This window comes from Pseudophryne corroboree, chromosome 1 (assembly GCF_028390025.1).
Source record: "Pseudophryne corroboree isolate aPseCor3 chromosome 1, aPseCor3.hap2, whole genome shotgun sequence".
Lineage (NCBI taxonomy): Eukaryota > Metazoa > Chordata > Amphibia > Anura > Myobatrachidae > Pseudophryne > Pseudophryne corroboree.
In genome coordinates, this window is record NC_086444.1 from 836,080,825 (window position 1) to 836,103,254 (window position 22,430).

A 22,430-nucleotide genomic window follows, 5' to 3' on the forward strand; every position below is an offset into this window, starting at 1 on the left:
TGTATGCCTTTTTCGGCTGTACCATGTCAGGTATCTACAAGCAAGGAGCAGCCAACATTTCCGCAGTACAGTAATCACCGAGGTGTTTCTCATATCATTAGTTTGTGACTTAATTATAAATAACTGCAATTACAAACTTTGATGACACAATACCTGGTAATAGTACTGTACATTAGCGCAAGTGAGTGAATATACAGTATGGGAGATAATGATCATTTTAGCAAACTGAGTGCAATGTGGCACCGGTTTCAGGGAGTGAAATGTCCCTCATCATCATCATTATCAACAACAAATAGATTATTTTTAATACATATAGAAGAATGGCATATTATACAAAAGAGCCAGGCATGACCAGTTTTGCGGTAATGCTTTATAAAATTCTGTACACTTTCTTTTGGTCATAGGCAATTGGTTGGCACAAACATCAAATCCACAAGTTTCATCCTATATTGTTTTTTTTTACTTTGTTCATTCCCTGTCAACATAGGAATTGTAACAATTGATATACAAAATAAGCTGATGGTAGCACAATGCGCAAAAATATTGTATTATGTTTAAGTGCAAGGGTATATAGACTTCATATAAAGCTGACTGCGACAACATATCAATTTGCCATTTTAAATACAATACTTGCATTATTATAATTCTTGAAATACAATTCTCTTATTTTTAATAACATAACACTTTTTAGATCTATGTACACACATCCAGTTGTAACACTTGACAGTAGCATTATGGAGCATGTAATAATATAACAGACTCTCTGAAAGATACTGCTTATGATGTTGATTAATCTTATTTCCTTCCTCCCTAAAAGGTACCAAGTATTATGAGTGCTAATGTCAATCAGGTGACCAGCCACCTGACACCTTCCCATGACAACGCTACAACTACTGTACATCTCACTGTCCAACATACTTTGGCCCACTTCACTGAATCCATATTGTGTTTCCTCTCTCTGGCCTACGAGGCTCCACAGTAAGGTCTCCAAATGTAGAGAAAAACTGCTCCATCTCCTTCTGCAACATGTCATTTCTTTTCTCGGCGTCCTCCTTTGCACGTTCCGCATTCCTCATCTTAATTTCCACCATCGTATACTTCTTTTTCTCTTGTTCCAGTTCCTCATGCAGGGAAAGAACTTCTGTCTCCAGAGTTAGATTTCGTTGTTCTAGGCTGAAGAGACACAGATGAGGGTCAGTTGGAGTAGAGAATAAACATATATATGTAAAATGTTGACATTTCTTTTCCATTGGGGTCAGTATACTGTAGTCTGAATAACTTCAGTTAATCCCAAACCTTAGTCCAGAGCTTTTCAAACTTTTACAACTCGCGGCACACTGAACAAGATTTAAATATTGCCAAGGCACACTCAAATATAATGGTGATGCATGGAGCAGTTGCATGTCCTAGCATGTCATGTCACAGCTTCTCCATAGGTAACGCCCGAGCCACATCTGAGAAAGCCAGAAGAGCCCAACACTGCCCGGGCCCAAAATTAGAAATGGCTCTGTAACCACTAAACCCACCAGTATTGATCATTCCAGGGCCTCAGTAGCTGCAAAACACTGACGGGCCTGGCTGTGCTTCTATGGTGGCACACCTGGAGACTACTCAGGGCACACTAGTGTGCCACGGCATAGTGGTTGAAAAACACTGCCTTAGTCATTGATGTTTACTCGGATTTTGAAAATAATTTTGCAAATAGGGTTAATACATATTATTATATAGTTTAGAAAGTGAAAAGTTTAAGGAGTTATAAATGTAAAAATGAACAGATGATAGACCAAATGTAATGTCCCCGAGTTCTGCAGCTATGCGGTATGCCAACCAAACTCAGACTTTTTTTTAAAGGGGCAATGACTTACAAGGCAATACCATGGGATTTGCACTTTAAAAAAATATCCCGCACGGCTGCTGATCTCGGGTAGCATTACATCTGGTTCGATGTGTATAGGGATCTACACATCTATACATATCTATTTCTATAAGGATAGAAATGGAAGACAGTAAGAATCAATGTAACTCTTTTTTTTTTCATTTATTTTAATTAAAGTGATCTGAAATTGGTGTTTAGATAAACTCGATGCTAAGGGCATATACTACTGTGTGAACTGAATAAATAAATCCTCTTGCTGATATCACTGCTGAGTCATTGAGCAGTCAGTGTGGATTGTACAGAATCCCTCTTGTTATACCTCTAGTACAATCATCACCACTAGTGCTCAATGTTTTATGTCTCCTTGTCCCAGTTAGCTCTCCCATATGATGGTTAAAGTATAACTGAGATCTGTTTGCCTCCCCACAACTCATTACTGCTGTTCCTAAAGCGTCCCTACTGCCTGATCCTACACCTACAGCATCACTACTGCCTGCTCCTACACCTACAGCGTCACTACTGCCTGCTCCTACACCTACAGCGTCACTACTGCCTGCTCCTACACCTACAGCGTCACTACTGCCTGCTCCTACACCTACAGCGTCACTACTGCCTGCTCCTACACCTACAGCGTCACTACTGCCTGCTCCTACACCTACAGCGTCACTACTGCCTGCTCCTACACCTACAGCGTCACTAATGCCTGCTCCTACACCTACAGCGTCACTACTGCCTGCTCCTACACCTACAGCGTCACTACTGCCTGCTCCCACACCTACAGCATCACTACTGCCTGCTCCTACACCTACAGCGTCACTACTGCCTGCTCCTACACCTACAGCGTCACTACTGCCTGCTCCTACACCTAAAGCGTCACTACTGCCTGCTCCTACACCTACAGCATCACTACTGCCTGCTCCTACACCTACAGCGTCACTACTGCCTGCTCCTACACCTACAGCGTCACTACTGCCTGCTCCTACACCTACAGCATCACTACTGCCTGCTCCTACACCTACAGCATCACTACTGCCTGCTCCTACACCGTCACTACTGCCTGCTCCTACACCGTCACTACTGCCTGCTCCTACACCTACAGCATCACTACTGCCTGCTCCTACACCTACAGCATCACTACTGCCTTCTCCTACACCTACAGCGTCACTACTGCCTGCTCCTACACCTACAGCATCACTACTGCCTGCTCCTACACCTACAGCATCACTACTGCCTGCTCCTACACCTACAGCGTCACTACTGCCTGCTCCTACACCGTCACTACTGCCTTCTCCTACACCTACAGCATCACTACTGCCTGCTCCTACACCTACAGCATCACTACTGCCTGCTCCTACACCTACAGCGTCACTACTGCCTGCTCCTACACCTACAGCATCACTACTGCCTGCTCCTACACCTACAGCATCACTACTGCCTTCTCCTTTACCTACAGCATCACTACTGCCTGCTCCTACACCTACAGCGTCACTACTGCCTGCTCCTACACCTACAGCGTCACTACTGCCTGCTCCTACACCTACAGCGTCACTACTGCCTGCTCCTACACCTACAGCATCACTACTGCCTGCTCCTACACCTACAGCATCACTACTGCCTGCTCCTACACCTACAGCGTCACTACTGCCTTCTCCTACACCTACAGCGTCACTACTGCCTGCTCCTACACCTACAGCGTCACTACTGCCTTCTCCTACACCTACAGCATCACTACTGCCTGCTCCTACACCTACAGCATCACTACTGCCTGCTCCTACACCTACAGCATCACTACTGCCTGCTCCTACACCTACAGCGTCACTACTGCCTGCTCCTATACCTACAGCATCACTACTGCCTGCTCCTACACCTACAGCGTCACTACTGCCTGCTCCTACACCTACAGCATCACTACTGCCTTCTCCTACACCTACAGCGTCACTACTGCCTGCTCCTACACCTACAGCGTCACTACTGCCTGCTCCTATACCTACAGCATCACTACTGCCTGCTCCTACACCTACAGCATCACTACTGCCTGCTCCTACACCTACAGCATCACCACTGCCTGCTCCTACACCTACAGCATCACTACTGCCTTCTCCTACACCTACAGCGTCACTACTGCCTGCTCCTACACCTACAGCATCACTACTGCCTGCTCCTACACCTACAGCATCACTACTGCCTGCTCCTACACCTACAGCGTCACTACTGCCTGCTCCTACACCTACAGCGTCACTACTGCCTGCTCCTACACCTACAGCATCACTACTGCCTGCTCCTACACCTACAGCATCACTACTGCCTGCTCCTACACCTACAGCATCACTACTGCCTGCTCCTACACCTACAGCGTCACTACTGCCTGCTCCTATACCTACAGCGTCACTACTGCCTGCTCCTACACCTACAGCGTCACTACTGCCTGCTCCTACACCTACAGCGTCACTACTGCCTGCTCCTACACCTACAGCATCACTACTGCCTGCTCCTACACCAACAGCATCACTACAGCCAGTGTTGGACTGGGGCATGAAGGGCCCGCCGGGGGAATGCAGTGATAGGGGCCCATACTTAGGGGTGTGGCCAGCCTACAAAGGGGGGTGTCGCTAGCCTCCACAGAGGCTTGAAATATACAATAGTTTAGTGCAGTGTAATGCAACATATCTACCATGTATAAACAAGTGCACAGTCTGGAACCTGATCCCTAGAGGAAGGAGTGGGCCCTCAGGCAGTGGGGCCTACCGGTGGTTTCCCTGGTACCCCTGTGGGTCAGTCCGACCCTGCCTACAGCATCACTACTGCCTGCTCCCACACCTACAGCGTCACTACTGCCTGCTCCTAAACCTATAGCGTCACTACTGCCTGCTCCTACACCTACAGCATCCCTGCTGCCTACTTCTATACCTACAGCATCACTACTGCCTGCTCCTACACCTACAGTGTCACTACTGCCTGCTCCTACACCTACAGCATCACTACTAGCTTCTCCTACACCTACAGCATCACTACTGCCTGCTCCTACACCTACAGCATCACTACTGCCTGCTCCTACACCTACAGCATCACTACTGCCTGCTCCTACACATACAGCGTCACTACTGCCTGCACCTACAGCGTCACTACTGCCTGCTCCTACACCTACAGCATCACTACTGCCTGCTCCTACATCACTACTGCCTGCTCCTATACCTACAGCATCACTACTGCCTGCACCTATACCTACAGCGTCACTACTGCCTGCTCCTATACCTACAGCATCACTACTGCCTTCTCCTACACCTACAGCATCACTACTGCCTGCTCCTACACCATCACTATTGCCTGCTCCTACACCTACAGCGTCACTACTGCCTGCTCCTACACCTACAGCGTCAATACTGCCTTCTCCTACACCTACAGCGTCACTGCTGCCTGCTTCTACACCTACAGCGTCACTGCCTGCTCCTACACCTACAGCGTCACTACTGCCTTCTCCTACACCTACAGCATCACTACTGCCTGCCCCTACACCTACAGTGTCACTACTGCCTTCTCCTACACCTACAGCGTCACTACTGTCTGCTTCTATACCTACAGCATCACTACTGCCTGCTCCTACACCTACAGTGTCACTACTGCCTTCTCCTACACCTACAACGTCACTACTGCCTGCTCCTACACCTACAGCATCACTACTGCCTTCTCCTACACCTACAGCATCCCTACTTCCTGCTCCTACACCTGCAGCGTCACTACTGCCTGCTCCTACACCTACAGCGTCACTACTCGTTGCTCCTACACCTACTGCATCACTACTGCCTGCTCCTCTACCTACAGTATCACTACTGCCTGCTCCTACAACTACTGCATCACTACTGCCTGCTCCTATACCTACAGCATCACTACTGCCTGCTCCTACAACTACAGCGTCACTACTGCCTGCACCTACACCTACCGCATCACTACTGTCTGCTCCTATACCTACAGCATCACTACTGCCTGCTCCTACACCTATAGTGTCACTACTGCTTGCTCCTACAACTTCCAGTATCTTGACCAATCAAGCTATGTGATGGCTACTGTCTGCTTCTGCAAATAAACAGCCAGTCACTGGATGGGCATACAAAAGCTGCATCCAATGGCTGTCCACCATCAAAAATTTGGAATTTGATAGAAAAATTACTTCAATCAGATCGAGAACATTGATGGTTGCTGACCATTTGCTTGCAATGTTCATTCCCAGAGCAAAGCAAAAAATTGGAGAAACCATGAAGCATTGCAGGTGGGGCAGATATGAACTATGCAGAGAGATATAGATTTGGGAGGTGCTTGTTTGCACTCAAATCTACTTGCAGTGTAACAAAAAGATGTCCAGTAATAGTAGGCTACATGCAATAGCAGCCAGTATTTACCCTGCATGCATAAAACATGTATGTGCACCCCTGCATTGCCTCGTGGTTTGTTCCAGATTAAAAAAAAATTCTTTGCTATGCTCCCAACTAAGAATCATCCCCTTTATTTCTGTTCTCAGATAGAAACCAGCTGGTGACCTGTCCACTTATTACTCACCTGAGCCCCTGACAATGTACACGATATACACACATCAGTATGCAGCTGCTGTACTTTACATGAAATGTCTTGTTTTCCTGCTGTGTGTTTTCTGCTAACAATATTATTGTACAACTCTTTATGATGATATGTTGGAGCTTTATAAATACAGAGCAATGGTAATACCTTTTTACTCTGGTCTCATACTCCATTTTCTGCTTTGACATTTCCTGCTTTAAACTGGAGACAAGGCTATGCAGCGCACTATGGTTACTTGTGTTGCTCACTACAAAAGTCTCACTGTTATCACTGCTGCTGGTAGCCCTGCTGCTGCGCCCTCCTGCACTTCTTCTGTCGAATTTGCTCTCAAAGTCTGCTTGATTGGTAATATCCTCATTGGTTGGCCCGTCTAAAACAGGGTCTTCAAAATTCCCACCATAAAAGTCCTGCTCTGCACAAGTTGTTGTAGAGGAACGGCAAGAGTTGGAGTTTTCAGGTAGGGATATCTCACACGATGATGTAGACCATGTTGCACTGTCTATGCTCTGTTTATCATCAGAGTTCATCATGGAAAATTGTTGGTGCACGTTATCGTACGTGGACAACCTGTGCTGGTGTGCGGAATCACTTGTTGAGTCTTTTTGTTTGTTATCTCTTAATGTTACATAACCATTGGGCAGCCAGGTTGAGGTCCGACTATTCAAAGCATTGCTCATTGTGTCTGTGCTGCACACTCCCATTTTCACAGCACCGTTCTGCACACTGTGAGTGCCCATTTTAGTTCCTGAACTTTTCAGCGAAGAGGTTCTCCTGGCCTGTAAGGTACCATTAGGCAATGAATGGTGTTTGTCATGGACTTCCGCTGAGCTGCTGAAAGACCCGTTTGTCACAATGCCACTACCCTTATTAAACGCTGGGTTCTTCTTCACCATTAGTGGTGGACTGCGGGTAACATCCAGTTTGTGAATGCTATTCCTTGGGCTGCTGGATTTACTTCCTGAGAGTGCAGTAGGGGAGCCATTGTCAACACTGGACCTTTGGGTAGAATCAGACTTCTCCCAGGAGCCCCGCCTGACTGCTATGTCTTTTGTGTTATTGTTCTCTTTATTTTGGATTTGGCCTAAAATCATTTTCTTCTGTAATTCAATATTGTTGTTGCTAAGCTCTTGTCCAATTTGTATCTGAACATCGGCATCTTTGGGGAAAAGTACTTCATGCTCACTTATCATCACCGCCATAAGCTGCTGCACCATAACAGTACCTGCAAAAATAAGGAGAATACTTCTGGTTAAGTAAGCCATCTCTAGTGATATCTATTGGCTGTGTATACACCATGTCATACTTTATTTGTTTCTGGATTTTAAAGTTTTAGATATTTTGTACATAATTGATCTAGTGGTAAAACATTGGTAAAGTCACACATAGAATATATGGGCAGCAGTTGGTTTTATCACACAGAAAGGTGCATGGTTTAATGTGTAAATAAAGGATAATGTGTAGTGTTTACACTGCAAATGTTTTTATGTAACAAATACATTTATATAAAAATAAAATTGCACAAGTTAATTTTGTGATCTGCACCGGGCAGCGTTACATCTTTTTTGTGTCTTTTTCGTGAATATGCATCTTAGTTGCAATGTGATGTGCCAAAGCTACTTTACAAGACTGCACTGATTAATTTGATGTGCCCTACTTGTATATCTGTGTGTGACTGAGTCTGTATACAAAGCACAGCAGAACTTGGCACAAAAACAAGTGCCATCTACTGCATCATAAGCCTTTGTATACATATTCAGACTCATTCCCACACAGATCAAGTGTATATATATCAATCAGTGCAGTCTTATTCATCTCCATTACACTGTGACTAAGATGCACAGTCGCAGAGAAAAAGCACGAAGAAAATGACTGGCATAAAATCAGTTGCATGGGACCTAGCGAGAAGGGATGTTTGGCGTGACTGCAGCAGTAGTGTATGAGAACACATCTTTATGTTTCTCTGAATTGAATAAATTTGTATTAATTTAAAGAAAGAAATGAAGAGAGGTGTCTGCATTCCAGAGAAAGTGTTGTGGCTCAAGTGAGCATATATAATAAAGGAATCTACCTTATGGATTTTTTGTGCAAAATAGATCCCAAATTTGGAGCACTGTAAAATCTCAATGCCATGTACATGTACAGTAGTTTGCCAGATATATTCTAAAATTTAGTTTACAGAATACTAGCTGGAGTACTCGGCGTTGCCCAGGATTTGAAGGTGTTTGTTTATAAAAAGAAATGTAAATATTAAACACACAGTATAAATTACATTGTAGATAGCTGAATACCCGTGCTTCGCTACGAGATGAGGATGGTAAATTAGAATGTTAGTTGTTTGTTAATTTACGTTGGTTGGAGATCTAGTATATAGGCATATCTTGCTTCCCTGACGCACTTTGTGTATTGGCCGGACCCCTTTTTGTTCCCCCAAGGGACCCTGCTCTACCCACTACACAACTCTCAGTCTGTGGCATCCTGCTGCCTCCATTCCACTCCTCACATCATGTCAGTGCCCCTGTGAAATTATCTATTTATTTACGGTTTCTTATATAGTGTAGCACATTATGTATCTCCTGATATACTCTGTGCTGCCGGGGGACCGTGCTACTTCCACTATATAACTCTCAGTGTGTGGGTTCCTGCTGCTTCCAATCCCCTCCTTACGTCATGTCAGTGCCCCTGTGAAATTATCATTTTTTTTACAGTTTCTTATATAGCGCAGCACATTATGTATCTTCTGATATACTCTGTGCTGCTGGGGTACCGTACTACTACTTCCACTATGTAACTGTCAGTGTGTGGGTTCATGCTACCTCCATTTCCCTCCTCACATCATGTCACTGGCCCTGTCACATGCAGCCCTGTCATCACTGACATATCATGCATGTCCTGATATAGTCTGTGCTGCTGGCCCACCCCTAGGGGTGCTAGTGGTGTGTTACCCCCACAGTGTTTGTTTCCATAGTGTAAGTCATATGTGTAGCACGTTTGGTGTAAATTGCTGCAGGCATTCCAGAGTTATGCTGTCTGCTGAAATACTCAGTGCTGCTGCCTCACACCTAAGGGTGCTGGGGTGTCTTCCCCCCACAGTGTTTGTTCCCAGATTGTAAGGCATATGTGTACCAATTTTTGAGTACATTGCTCCAGCAATTCTGGAGTTATGCTGTCTCCTCACATACTCTGTGCTGCTGTCTGCCCCCCTAGGGGTGCTAGGGATTGCAAATTGTTATAGTTGCCTCGGCCGTGTTTTAATACGCTTGTAGGTGAAATTTCATGATCTTCGCTTGTAAACTGTGGATTTGTATAGAAAGACAGAAGGACAGATTTTCGTTTTTATATAGTAGATGGGGTTATATTAAATAATATAAATTAGCAAACTTCCCTGTTAGATTTAGACTGCCGGCATGATATGTCATCTGAAGGCTTTGAGGGGGATTTAATTTAAGGGCTAATCTGTTCGCCAAACCAAATATGTGCGGCATCCATGCGCTTTACAGCAGCGGGGATCTCACTCAAAAGTGTTCACTACTCCATGCACTTTTTAACGAATTGGGGTATGAATCGGCTGGGTGAAGAATGCGAGAAGGACTGCAGTTGCTAATGTTTTAATGATGCGCAATGCCAATTCACACACTTTGCTGGCAATTTAATTCCCCCCATGATTTCCAATCTTTATCAACTATTACTGAAGTGTACCCAGCCCCAAAAAGACTCCTATGAGCTTAAATATACAGTAATACACTCATGCAAATATCCAAGAGTTGCAATAAGGTCCAAGGCGTTATCATGCCTCAAAAACACCATATACTGTACAATATGGATGCCTTCTGCGGTCTTTGCAGTGACCCAGGTCAGATACCCAGGCCGGCCGTTTCCACTGCAGCATTACATGGTTGTTCCCCTAATTGCGTGGGGTCCCCCCTGCTAAGCATAACCAGCCTCGGGCTCTTTGAGCCAGTCCTGGTTGTAAAAATACGGGGAAAAATTGACAGGGGATCCCCCGTATTTTTACAACCAGCACCGGGCTCTGCGTCCGGTCCTGGTGCAAAAAATATGGGGGACAAAAAGCGTAGGGGTCCCCCGTATTTTTTAACACCAGCACCGGGCTCCACTAGACAGAGAGATAATGCCACAGCCGGGGGACACTTTTATATCGGTCCCTGCGGCCCTGGCATTAAATCACTAACTAGTCACCCCTGGCCGGGGTACCCTGGAGGAGTGGGGACCCCTTAAATCAAGGGGTCCCCCCCTCCAGCCACCCAAGGGCCAGGGGTGACTAGTAAGTGATTTAATGCCAGGGCCGCAGGGACCGATATAAAAGTGTCCCCCGGCTGCGGATGGGGGGCTGATAGCCTTGTGTCAAATAAAAGAATATTGTTTTTTGTAGCAGAACTACAAGTCCCCGCAAGCCTCCCCCGCAAGCTGGAACTTGGAGAACCACAAGTACCAGCATGCGCGGGGGGGCGCTGGTACCTGTAGTTCTACTGCAAAAAAATACCCAAATAAAAACAGTACACGCACACCGTGAAAGTAAAACTTTATTACATACATGCACGCCGACACACACATACTTACCTATGTTCACACGCCGACTCAGTCCACTTCTCCATGTAGAATCCATGGGGTACCTGAAAATAAAATTATAGTCACAAAAATCCTATGTAGCATCTGTCCTCTTCTCCTTGTAATCCACGTACTTGGCAAAATAATAAAACGCAATAACCGGACCACGCACTGAAAGGGGTCCCATGTTTACACATGGGACCCCTTTCCCCGAATGCCGGGACCCCACGTGACTCCTGTCACAGAGGGTCCCTTCAGCCAATCAGGGAGCGCCACGTTGTGGCACTCTCCTGATTGGCTGTGCGCATCTGAACTGTCAGACGGCACATGCCGCTCCATTATCTTCAATGGTGGGAACTTTGCGGTCAGCGGTGAGGTTACTCGCGGTCAGCAAATTATTTAATTTATTAATTCCAAGCAGATACTGTCTCCATGTAATAGATACACTGTAACCATCAGTTTGCCTGAGAATAATATCTACTAGCTCTTGCTTCATTGAGCCTCTCAAAACTACTTATCTGTTATCTAAATATATGCAGAAGCAGAGGTTAGCTATGAGAGGCAGCTACATAATGCAATGAGATGATCTGACTAGAACATTACATTTATGTGAACCATAATGCCTCCCTTATACATGAAGGTGGGTTATTTTGTTGATGTGAGTAAAATGTGGCTGCACAAATGGTGATTCCAAGTGCACAAAACCAATACCAAGATGGTAAGATGTAGCAGAGCTTTTGACACATATAAATGGGGACGTGGTGTAAGGCCGGATACAGAGGTATGGATAGACCCCACTATTTCATAGCAGTGTTGTAAGTACATCAATTAATACAAAACTGAAGATCCAATTAGCAGTAAATTATGCAGACAGTGACATTTCTATAGGGTGTAGGAGCAGCGTGAGTTCTGTATGCAAATATCTGAGATGTGCACCAATCATTCGGCATTTTATATATATATATATATATATAAAAAAAACAAATAGATGCGGGGGCGCACGGGTAACGTTCAGTGGGCACTAAGAGTGCACGTGAATCTGTGATTTTAAAAGAATAAATATATATATAACGTAAAAAATATATATAACTAACCCAATTAATGGGTGGCCGCAACCTTAAACAATGTGATATGTGCTTGGATGGCACATAAAGGATAAGTATGAAACTAGTGAAGATAAGGGCGCCTATTTAGTGTTTCTTTAAAGAATTGATATGAAGTGAATCAAGTGAAAATGTATGGACATCACTTATCTGGTATATACACTTTCTTCGGTCTCATGACCAGTGCACATATGTAAAAAGAAATAAAACAGAAATATCATAGCGCGTACAGTTTTAAAGCATATTTCACCATACAAAATAGAAGTAGTTGTATCTAAAAAACCTCCTAAGGATAAGCAAATCCTCAATGTTAAAAATCCACCAGCGGGGATTATTGGGGTTTTTCACAAAATTTTAATACAACATATAACATAGAAGGTATAAAATAGTAAAAATGCAAGCGTACAGAAGATAACAAGATTCGAGCTTATCAATCTGTATGTACAATCAGGTACATCCTGTTTTCCATAAAAATCCAATATTGGTAAAAATGCAAACGTACAGGAAATCTGAGTTAAAAAAGCTTATCTGTCCATAAGGAGGTCTCAGGTACAGCAGTCCCAACGCGTTTCGTCAGCAGTATGACTTCATCATGGGGATATAGTCAGTAGTGAACAGGTATCCTATTTATACCTGTAAGCAGTGTGAGGATCTGTCACATGGTCCAACAAGTAGTGACCTCACTTCCTTGCTCTTGCATCTAACACCAGAGGGGAAACTAGTTTCCCCTCTGGTGTTAGATGCTTGTACAGTTTCCCGGTGACGTCATCTAAAAGCGACTTTTATGTCAGCGGCAGCGCTGTACTGTTACTTTCTAATTGCTGCTTCTTCTCTAAGCAACCAAGGAGAGACTGAAGCAGGCAACGCAAGCTGAGGCGCAGTAGTGTGTGTCTGACAGGGTAATAATCTGAGCTCCTACTTGTACTCCGTAGGTATCTCTCAGCTCTCATTCACCCTGACGCCTGGACATGAGCACACAGTACAGCATCCTTTACAAGCAAGAGCAAGGAAGTGAGGTCACTACTTGTTGGACCATGTGTTAGATCCTCACACTGCTCACAGGTATAAATAGGATACCTGTTCACTACTGACTATATCCCCATGATGAAGTCATACTGCTGATGAAACGCGTTGGGACTGCTGTACCTGAGACCTCCTTATGGACAGATAAGCTTTTTTAACTCAGATTTCCTGTACGTTTGCATTTTTACCAATATTGGATTTTTATGGAAAACAGGATGTACCTGATTGTACATACAGATTGATAAGCTCGAATCTTGTTATCTTCTGTACGCTTGCATTTTTACTATTTTATACCTTCTATGTTATATGTTGTATTACAATTTTGTGAAAAACCCCAATAATCCCCGCTGGTGGATTTTTAACATTGAGGATTTGCTTATCCTTAGGAGGTTTTTTAGATACAACTACTTCTATTTTGTATGGTGAAATATGCTTTAAAACTGTACGCGCTATGATATTTCTGTTTTATTTCTTTTTACATATGTGCACTGGTCATGAGACCGAAGAAAGTGTATATACCAGATAAGTGATGTCCATACATTTTCACTTGATTCACTTCATATCAATTCTTTAAAGAAACACTAAATAGGCGCCCTTATCTTCACTAGTTTCATATATATATATATATTAGGCATCCACACAAGTGGTAACATGCATACAATTGGTTTTCTGTAGGAACAAATTGTTGGTTATGGTTACTATAAACAATTATGTCTAGTCTGTATGCTAATAGTATTGAATTTTAGGTCGATACATGACCCTAATATGATACCGACCCATGCTAATTGTAAAGAATATATATTCATTTACTTACCCTCCATTATAGTCATTGGATCCTCCACCTTGGGACGTAAGATGTTGGGGCCAAAAACTGTGGCCAGGTTCTGTACACTCATTTTATTTACTCCAGAGTAAGACTGAACTTCATCCAGGAACCTGTCACACATATTGGATAATTACAGTGAGGTAGAGTGTAGGAGTAAACACATTTATTCCACACAATAAACTACTTGAAAAGGAAAGATAATGCATCTGACGGATATCAAATAATCTTTAAACAAATCACGTTTTTCTTCTGTGCCTACACTGCCGGGCCAGTCACATGAATAAATCCTACTTTTTTAAAGAAAATATTGGAAAAGGAGACACAGGGGATTAAAGAAACATGTATGGAGCGAGCATTATGGGTAGCAATGGTCTATGTAAAAGAGGATAAAAATAAAAGGTACTTTGCGTATGTTGGGGTGAAATGTGATCGGTGCAGATTCACTTGGACAGAAAATAGTTTATAAGTTGATCACTGTGCCCAGATATATCTAAGAGAATACTTACACTTATAAGAATTTACGGTAGGATGAGTTTTTCCTTCCACAAGATCTGCAGCACAGTTTTAATGATCTATTAGCTTACAGAGCAGTGTTTGTGACTTTATGCAGAATCACTGATGCTGAAAGGTGAAGTACCATTTAAACGTGTAAAATCTATATGTACCCCAGGGAGAGGAAGCAAGCAGGTCACAGATGTTTAGAAAGTCATTAAAAACACAAGATATTGGAAGGAAAAGCTATCCTTGGTGATGAAAAGACTCAAATGAAAACCATTCCAAAAATACAAAATAAATTATTGTGTTTATTACAGTATTTCTTGCCCATGACTTGTAATTCGCAAATCCCAAATATTTTGATGTGGAAAATTGAATAGGTTTTCCAGTTAAAAAATAAATACAAAAACCTTAGATGCTAATGGGTCTGTTTATCACAGCTATGCACAGCGATAAGTGATGAATTTAGGGAACAAGGGCCCTCATTCCGAGTTGTTCGCTCGCAAGCTGCTTTTAGCAGCATTGCACACGCTAAGCCGCCGCCTACTGGGAGTGAATCTTAGCTTATCAAAATTGCGAACGAAAGATTCGCAATATTGCGAAAAGATTTCTCTGTGCAGTTTCTGAGTAGCTCGAGACTTACTCTGCCAGTGCGATCAGTTCAGTGCTTGTCGTTCCTGGTTTGACATCACAAACACACCCAGCGTTCGCCCAGACACTCCTCCGTTTCTCCAGCCACTCCCGCGTTTTTCCCAGAAACGGCAGCGTTTTTTCACACACTCCCATAAAACGTCCAGTTTCCGCCCAGAAACACCCACTTCCTGTCAATCACATTACGATCACCAGAACGAAGAAAAAACCTCGTAATGCCGTGAGTAAAATACCTAACTGCATAGCAAATTTACTTGGCACAGACGCAGTGCGAACATTGCGCATGCGCAATAAGCGGAAAATCGCTGCAATGCGAAAAAAATTACCCAGCGAACAACTCGGAATGACCACCTATATATCAATGGTGTTATGCCAGGACAGTGCCTCTGATAAGAGACTATCCCAGGGATGACTGAATCATATAAGATCTTTCACATCGTATTTATTGCTGCAAAATGAATGTGATGTCTTTAGTGTGCATGCGTGACTACTGTGCAGTACATGCGTGCACTCCAGCCTGCCAAGGACAGATCCAAATAGCCCCATGCAGTGATGTGAAGCTGTAGATTAGACGTGCAAATGTCATAATCAGATACAGCTTGAGTAGCCCTTATCCAAAATTAAAAATCCCACATTTTTGGGTCCCCTACTGAGATAATTACATATATATAATATATTATGTGTATATATAAATATATTATATAGATATATAAAATAATATACATCTACATGTTTCATTATCTCGGTAGGGGAACCAAAAATGTGGGATTTTGAATTTTGGATAAGGGATACTCAACCTGTAGTGTAAACTATCAGGGACAATCTCAGTAAAGCTAAGATTAATAAATTGTTAAAGATCACAGTCCCCGGTGATAACAAGTGGACTGCATTTTTCAGCATTACTTTGGAGAATGCAACTTAACTGATTATTATTTTTTTTAAATCACATAAAAAAATGATGCCTATTTTTACTTAATAAAGTCAAGGACATCATTTTAAAAACATATTTAAACATCTTGGTGGAAAAAAATACATTAAATAGTGTGTTTCTGACTGATGTTACTATTGTACTTATACCCTATTGATAATCTGCCTTTTTATATTGATAAGTGGTGCTCCCCACTACCTTTGGGCCTCTCTCCCAAGAAGGGTGTATATAACTATTGTTGGTTACTATGTGTGCAAGTTCAGAAGCAGTCGGAGCTTGGGGGATGCAGGGCCATATTAACAGCAGTGTAGGGCCCTGGACAAAGATATGCACTTGGGCCCCTACCCATCGCTGATAGCACCCCCACCCCTAGCAGTGGGGGTGGGGAGTGCTATCAGCGGTAACTTAGATGTTCCGCTCAGCATGTAGGACCTGGAGCAGTAATTTCTGCTAATTACTCCTTTACTGCAGAGATGGCGGGAAATGGGGCTGGAGGGAGAACACTAAACTGTAGTAGGGGGCATTGGGCTGAATGAAGGGGACCTGCTACATGATTGCCAGGGTGGTAGGGGGTGTTTAATACGCAGGGGAGGGGTGGATAGTGGAGTGGGCTTAATATTCATCATTTTCCGGTGGGAGGGCAGCTTGCTTGACTGCAGATATCTCCAGTTCCAGGAAATAGATGTCTTAACTTTCAATGGGATAAAAAAGTAGAGAAGATAGTCCACTCCCTTCCTAATGAGGACACATGTAAAGGAGGGACAAAAGAAACCGCTTCGTGATTGAAACCATCCTGTGTTATGTGAGTACGGTACGTCCCAGGAACGGGATTGATGTGGGAAGGTGATTGTCTACTTTGATTCTTAACACGTGGGATGATCGTGACTACAGATATCTTTATGAGAAATATTCACCCTATCATAGTGTGAGTTTGGTACGCTGTGCTGGCTTGTACAACTACTGGATATATTTTACATTGGTGCACCCTTGAGTCCATAACCTACTACACCAGGGGTGGCCAACCCGCGGCTCTTGAGCCGCATGCGGCTCTCCCCTTCATATGATGCGGCTCCCGCACCTGTCACTCACTGGTCCCAACCTCCCACTAGCAGCCAATATCATCCTGAACAGGAGGCTGGGGATGCGCCGGCACGGCTCCACTTTGTGCGCGATGTGACGTCATGATGTCACATCACGTAATGAGAGGCGATACTGCTGCTATGAGGAGAGAAGAGAGTCAAGAGACGCGGTCGCGGGACTCGTTTACGCCGCGGTAAGTATGTATTTATCCCTAGGCCTAATAGCCCAACTATGCTGATGGGGGGGTGCAAGCCTGGAGCCTGCCTGGTGGGAGAGCCTGGAGACTGCCTGGGGGCGAGCCTGGGCAGCCTGCAGTCTGGAGCCTCTTGCCTGCCGTAATGTGTAAAATGGGAACGCTAGCCTGCCGTAATGTGTAAAATGGGGACTCTTGCCTGCCGTAATGTGTAAAATGGGGAATCTTGCCTGCCATAATGTGTAAAATGGGGAATCTTGCCTGCCGTAATGTGTAAAATGGGGACTCTTGCCTGCCGTAATGTGTAAAATGGGGACTCTTGCCTGCCGTAATGTGTAAAATGGGGACTCTTTACTGCTGTAATGTGTAAAATGGGGGCTCTTGGCTGCTGTAATGTGTAAAATGGGGGCTCTTGCCTGCCGTAATGTGTAAAATGGGGACTCTTGCCTGCCGTAATGTGTAAAATGGGGACTCTTGCCTGCCGTAATGTGTAAAATGTTTGTGTTTCTCGCCCCCAGTGTAACTAAAAATGGGGGGGTGATGCACGGTCATGCTCCTACGAACGTCATACTGAAGGCAGGTACAGTTAGGCCACGCCCCAGTTTTGCCCGGCTCTTTGGCTTGATTACAGATTTTTTGGGGGCTCTTTGCCTCTGACTGGTCCATCCCTAAACTGAGCAGGGCCACGGCGCTGTCACTGTGTGACAGAGGCTGCCAATTCAACTGGTGTCAGGCAATCCTGTGAGAGAGGGGGTCAACTGATCCCTGGTGAGAGAGTGGGTCTAGCCCAGTAGTAAGTATACTTTACTTCCGGTGACCCATCAGTCCCTTTATGCATCCCTTTTTCTAGCTCCGTTGTAATTTCCTATTCCTAACTATAATTGACAAACCACCAGTGATGCTGACATTTCTTTATTATATGCACTACTGTACTTTCCACCTTGCTGCTCCCACAAAGCATAACTGAATTTACACTCTGAATACATTAGTATGTATTCAGCATGCAGTATATGGCGGGAGCAGTATATGGAGGACGGAGGTGCCCTGTATACAGCATATCTCCCAACATGACCCTTTCCAGGACGAATAGAATGCTCTGCTCCTGGACTTCCCTCTTAATGTAATAAATTAAGAGGAAAGTCCAGTCTGTCCCTCCTGAAGAGTTTCATGTTGGGAGGTATGATAAAGGGGGCACTATATGGAGGGGTATGAGGGTGCAGTGTGTATATAGGGGCAGTATATGGTGGGGGTGCAGTGTAGATAGGGTGTGTGTGTGTGTGTGTGTATGTCCTTGTCCCTCCAGTGGCTGTCAGCGGCACCACAGAGGTGAGGAGCAGTGTTAGATTAATGTAACCGGAAGTGGAAACAAAAGGATATCCCTGTAGCTCACCCGTCCACTTACTCCCCTGTACATACACCAGGGCCATCCCTGGCTCAAAACTGAGACCATGACAACTCCAGCAGCTCCACCAGCCCGCTTAGACGGCCGGGCTCATCCATTTCGGTCGCTCAGTTCATAGGTGCATTCAGTTTCACGCATCGGAAGGGAGCCACCTGTCACGACATCCACAGCACCACAACCAGAGCTTCTCTCTGACGTCTAGGACACCTGTCATGGAAGGCTGCTGATGACATCAAGGTCAGGCCCATCCGCCATGTTGGTTGGGGAAGGAAAGTGGGGAGCTACTGTCTGTGTAAGGAAACTGTGCAAGTAACCATCTGTGCACCACCTAAAATCCTGCTCCGGGGTACATGCCCCCCTAGCACCAGCTCCTACTACGTATGCTTAGTAGCAAGGACTATGTCTAAGTGCTGTGATTCAGTTTACCAATTTATTGTTCAAGTAATTCCAAATTATAGTTGACTTTTGGTATGTAAGTGGATTTAAAGTCAGGATAAAGAAGAGTACCCCCACAAATTTAAAAAAAGTGCCACACTTCATGCTTGCAACCAACATCACATGCAACCAAATATGGCTGAACAGGGAGTATCTGGTGGCATGGCCGGGATCCTTGATAATAAGCAGCAATAAGTAACACAACATGACCAGTGCACTATTGAGAGACATGTATTCAGCAATTTCACCCCACTGTGTTACACAATGCATACTTATTCCTGACATGAACACTGTGAAACAGTTGGGCATACAGTACTATACATTACCGCGGGTGAGCTGTGTACTGGGGTATGGGTCGTTGGGTCAACTCAACTTAGGTCGGCAGTCATTAGGTCGACCATGGAACGTCGGCAGTCATTAGGTCGACCATGGAAGGTCGACATGCATTAGGTCGACATGGTCATTAGGTTGGCATGTACTAGGTCGACAGGTCAAAAGGTCGACATGGGGTTTTTGACTGTTTTTGGCATTGTTTTCTTCGTAAAGTGACAGGGAACCCCAATTAGTGCACCTTGTCCCCTTGTCCCTTCGCTCGCCATGCTTCGGGCAAGGTTACGATTCCAAACGTAGTCCACGTGGATCGTTAAATAATGAAAAAATCCCCAAAAATACAAAAAATGTGAAAAAAATCATGTCGACCTTTTGACCTGTCGACCTAATGTATGTCAACCTAATGCATGTCGACCACCCAATGCCTGTCGACCTAAGCTGTGTCGACCTAACGACCGTATCCCGTGTACTGCATGGTGTGAACCATCTTGCATCACAGCGCACCATGGCACGGCTTTGTCACATATTGCAATGCACCAAGGACAACTATTTGGAGCGATCTGAGGACAGGTGTATATGGCTTCTTTGTGTTTAATGTGCTATTATTCCTTGGAAACCGTAAGTTACTGACTAACCCCTTTCATCATCTATTACAGCCCACGGAGAAGACACTTCATAACACGTACATTTCATCAGGAGGATTTGTTTTTTGTTTGTTCAGTTAAATGTACATGTAACACGTAACATACCAGTACTCTGGAGGCTTACCTACAAATATACTTCAGTAGATTGTAATTTACTGGAGGGAGACTTTTCACTTGCTTCACTAATTCTGCCACACCCTATGAAGTGCAATAAACATTATTATAATTAATGTAATTAACATAAAACACAAAGCTATATAAATGCACTACTGCAGGTGAGGCGCCAAAGAGGGTCTGATTCTGTGTTGGAAATAATCCAAAAGAGCACGTTATACCTCTTTCTGAAAGATGCGGGACATTGCCGGGTCTAGCAAGCTGGCAAATTCCTGGGTTTTAGCCCGTGCTGGGTCATTTCCTTTCCAACAATCAGAAATCCTTAGTTGATGCGCGTCACATGCAAAACCTGGGATTTTGATGCATGTGTGAAAGTTGTATAACTGTGCACCTGAACAAACCATGATGCAATGCAAGGGGTACAAATATATATGTATGACGTTTGCACGCAGGGTAAATACTGGCTGCTTCTGTATGTTGTATGCAGCCCACAAATGGTGGGCAGCTTTATTTTTACACTGCAGTTCAGATTTGAGATCAGACACATCCCTCTCATACCTAAATCCTCTGCAGTGCAGCATGGTCTTGCCAAGGTACAAATGCGACAATTCAACTGCAGTCTGAAGCCCTTAGTGGAGTGTGCACACGCAGCAGGCACACGCAGAGAACACACTCCAGGAGGCCCAGTGAGATGCTAACAGCATCTCAGGGCTGCGATCGCCTCTTCCTGATTGACAGGCAGAGGCGGTCGTGGGGCGGGAGGGGGCATGCCAACCTGGGCGCGGTCCAGACAACGCAGGTGTGTCCGGACCGTTGCAGGCACGTGCCGCGGTGGCTGGGTGATGTCACATGCAGCCGCTGCAACCCGGGACGCGGCAGGTAGATGCCTGCCGGAGCAGCTACCTGCTGGGTGCGGAAGCTGTGCAATGCTTTTGCACCTGTGCAGGGGGGAGGGGGGGGGGGGGGGGGGGAGGGCCTGACATGCTGGGCGGACTAGCCCTGTGCTGTGCGTCCCCCCACATGTCAGAGTAACTGATCGTATATGTGCTAAATTTAGCACATCTACGACCAGATCTAATTACCCCCCAAGTTACTTGCTGTTATTTGTTCCCAACTCAGACAGAATCAGCCTCTTAATGCTCCTTTTTATCTTTTTGATTATTGCAATAATCTCTAAATTTATGCTTCAGAAAAATTCCAGCAACAATGACATAAAACACCTATGCAAAGTTCTTTACTTAATAGAGTTGCACCCCGCTTTCCCAACAGCACCCACTCCTACGTGTCACCCCAGTAGGTCAATGTGCTGATCTTCTCAGGGAATTTTCAGCATTATCTGACTGACTGCAGCCACCACTCAGTGCTAAGTCACAGGAGAAACCTTTCTGCCTTAGTTTACTTGTCCTGCCCTGCGACGTCAGGCTGCTACAGTAGCATGGGAAGTGTGTACTGAAGGGCAGCAAGCCAATTACACTTCCAATACTATTATGTTTTCTCCTGTCTTTGTTCCTATAAATCACGGCTAAGCAGTGTCTACAGGCAAGTGGCATTCGAGGCACCAAAGATGGCAGGATTGTAGGGACGTAAATAAATGTGCTAAACTGGGGAAGGAGAACTCCAGGGTAGATGTAAGACCAAGAGATATGGGGAAGAAGTGGTGTCAGTGCATGTTATGTGTGCTGATATCGCTGGTCCCCTGTGTAAGACAGCAGTAGTTACCGGCAAATGCCAGGAGCGCTATGCGGGGCCATGTATGAATGGTCAGTGGCACTGACCGTTCCGTCAACTTCAGTTAGCGATTTCGACAGCTGCAGGTGTTGTTGCTCTTACATCGCAGCTGGTTACTGCAGCTGCCGGCTCCGGGCTGCATGTGAGATCTTGCCCATACCCAGTAACCAGCCAGAAGCAGAGACACAGGTCGTCAGCACTAAGCAGATGCACTGTGAGTTGAGACAGGGATCGCCAGAGGGGGGAGTTTACACTCCCTCACGCCGGCAGCCGAGCTGTACATACATCTCGTCGTTAATGCTTCCTGCATCACCTCTGTAATAAAGCAAAGCAGGAAGAGTTATAGTGGCACAATTCGGGCCAGTGTAATACATCTACCCCTTAGTATCCAGAGATCGTTTGCTCATAGTCAAGAGATGCTCTAGCAGACAAACTATTTGAGTGGTAGCCACAAATAAGTATCCCCTGAA

General features: G+C 44.8%; 1 protein-coding gene across 10 annotated transcripts in view; it reads right to left on the reverse strand.

Moving 5' to 3' along the window:
- Nucleotides 1–350: 350 nt before the first annotated feature.
- Nucleotides 351–22,430, reverse strand: part of ARHGAP24 (Rho GTPase activating protein 24) — a 1,566,862-nt gene continuing 1,544,782 nt past the window's right edge. For all 10 annotated transcript variants that reach the window (XM_063919883.1, XM_063919884.1, XM_063919885.1 and 7 more), the window contains 4 exons: nt 20,243–20,316; nt 13,949–14,070; nt 6,593–7,667; nt 351–1,173 (listed from right to left, as the gene is read on the reverse strand). In XM_063919883.1, the coding sequence (XP_063775953.1) occupies nt 930–1,173; nt 6,593–7,667; nt 13,949–14,070; nt 20,243–20,316 (1,515 nt within the window). In that variant the 3' untranslated portion in view covers nt 351–929. The remainder of the gene's footprint in view (nt 1,174–6,592; nt 7,668–13,948; nt 14,071–20,242; nt 20,317–22,430) is intronic.